The sequence below is a fragment of the Diaphorina citri genome, unplaced genomic scaffold, assembly GCF_000475195.1.
Source record: "Diaphorina citri unplaced genomic scaffold, Diaci psyllid genome assembly version 1.1 scaffold14094, whole genome shotgun sequence".
Taxonomy (NCBI): Eukaryota; Metazoa; Arthropoda; class Insecta; order Hemiptera; family Psyllidae; genus Diaphorina; species Diaphorina citri.
In genome coordinates this window covers 1-1,275 of record NW_007391461.1, presented here as the reverse complement: position 1 = coordinate 1,275, position 1,275 = coordinate 1, and the positions used below count along the sequence as shown (strand labels likewise).

Genomic DNA, 1,275 nt, shown 5'->3' with positions numbered 1-1,275 from the left:
TTTTTTTTTTTTTTTTTGGTTTTATAGAGGGAATGTAACAACGGAGGTACCTAGGTATCCGAGATCAAAGAGGACAGGATAGGAGAAAGTCAGCTGTTCCGAGAACGAACCTTATCTGTTTAACTGGGCAGGAATCGAAACCGCAATTTAGCGCTAGCTAGGCAGACGCACTCAAATTCAAATTGCATACTTAAAAGTGGTCGAATCTTCAACGCAATTGCGCCATCTGAAGATGACAGATGACAATCAATTTTCCTCAAACATTCAGGAATCAATCATGAAATCATTGGGCAACTATTGAGAGGTCAAGCGTTTTGAGATTCGAAAATTGTAGGCAGGCTTACCTGTAACTTTGAACTGTTCAACAGCATGATCATTCCCTCCAGAGCCATCAAAAAACTTTCTCCCGCAGAGAATTGATCCGTCAGTCAGGTTGAGCCACAGGTTATTAGTGAGATCACATTTCTCACACTTCCAACCAGAGGGAGGGATTTTCTTTCCATTGTCCAATTGCACTAGCGTTTCTGCATGCCTGAGGGAATAAATGAGAGGTTAAGATGTCTAGTAGTGATGTTTGGAGAAACAGTTTTATTGTTAACAAGGTAGGATTGTTACTTGTGACCTCAATATCTTTTAAACTTGATTTTGATCATAATATCCCATCTCTAAAGCAACATCCAAACTATGAATGTTAACATTAATAAAATTGATGTCCCCTGAAACACACCCACAAACCAAAATCTCCAGTCAATCTCAATAGACTTTGACATTCAATAGTATAAATCCAGAATGCTTTTACAAGGATCAGCTTTTGGAAAGAGGTACGTAATTCACTTTGGGCTTTGGGCCAAGAAGAGGTGACAAAAAGGACAACCTTCTTATGTATCATTAAATTAATTTACCATGACTTACTTTGAAACCATTCTCACTTCCCCATCCCATGTCCCTGCAAGAGCCTCTAGCTCAGCCAGTTTTCTTGCACTCTCAGCCTTTAAAATAGCTTCTACAGTCTGTGTAACCTGCAGAGGATAGGAAGAAAAATTTGATAATTAGTGGAAAGAATGGGATATTCAAATATACATGTTGTTCACAAGTAGGCACCAGTTTCCTCTACCAGACTTAGAAGGTACTTTATTTCATAGCTTTTGTTTTATTATTTTTATTTTTAAGTTACACTATGCCCAAAAAGTCTCCAAAAATGATCACAGGTTAATCAATACTTTAATATAGACCTGTAGAATCAGACCGAAATTTTATACCTAGCTCACAGCACTC

The 1,275-nt window shown here is 37.9% G+C and overlaps 1 protein-coding gene across 1 annotated transcript; it reads right to left on the bottom strand.

Annotated features, from left to right (window-relative positions):
- Positions 1–279: 279 nt before the first annotated feature.
- LOC103523025 (ubiquitin carboxyl-terminal hydrolase 13-like) lies at positions 280–1,033 on the bottom strand. Its single transcript, XM_008488101.3, has 2 exons — positions 913–1,033; positions 280–532 (listed from the first exon to the last, which is right to left on the bottom strand). Exons 1-2 carry the CDS (start codon positions 921–923, stop codon positions 295–297), a joined length of 249 nt encoding a protein of 82 aa, XP_008486323.3. The 5' UTR covers positions 924–1,033; the 3' UTR covers positions 280–294.
- Positions 1,034–1,275: the final 242 nt, after the last annotated feature.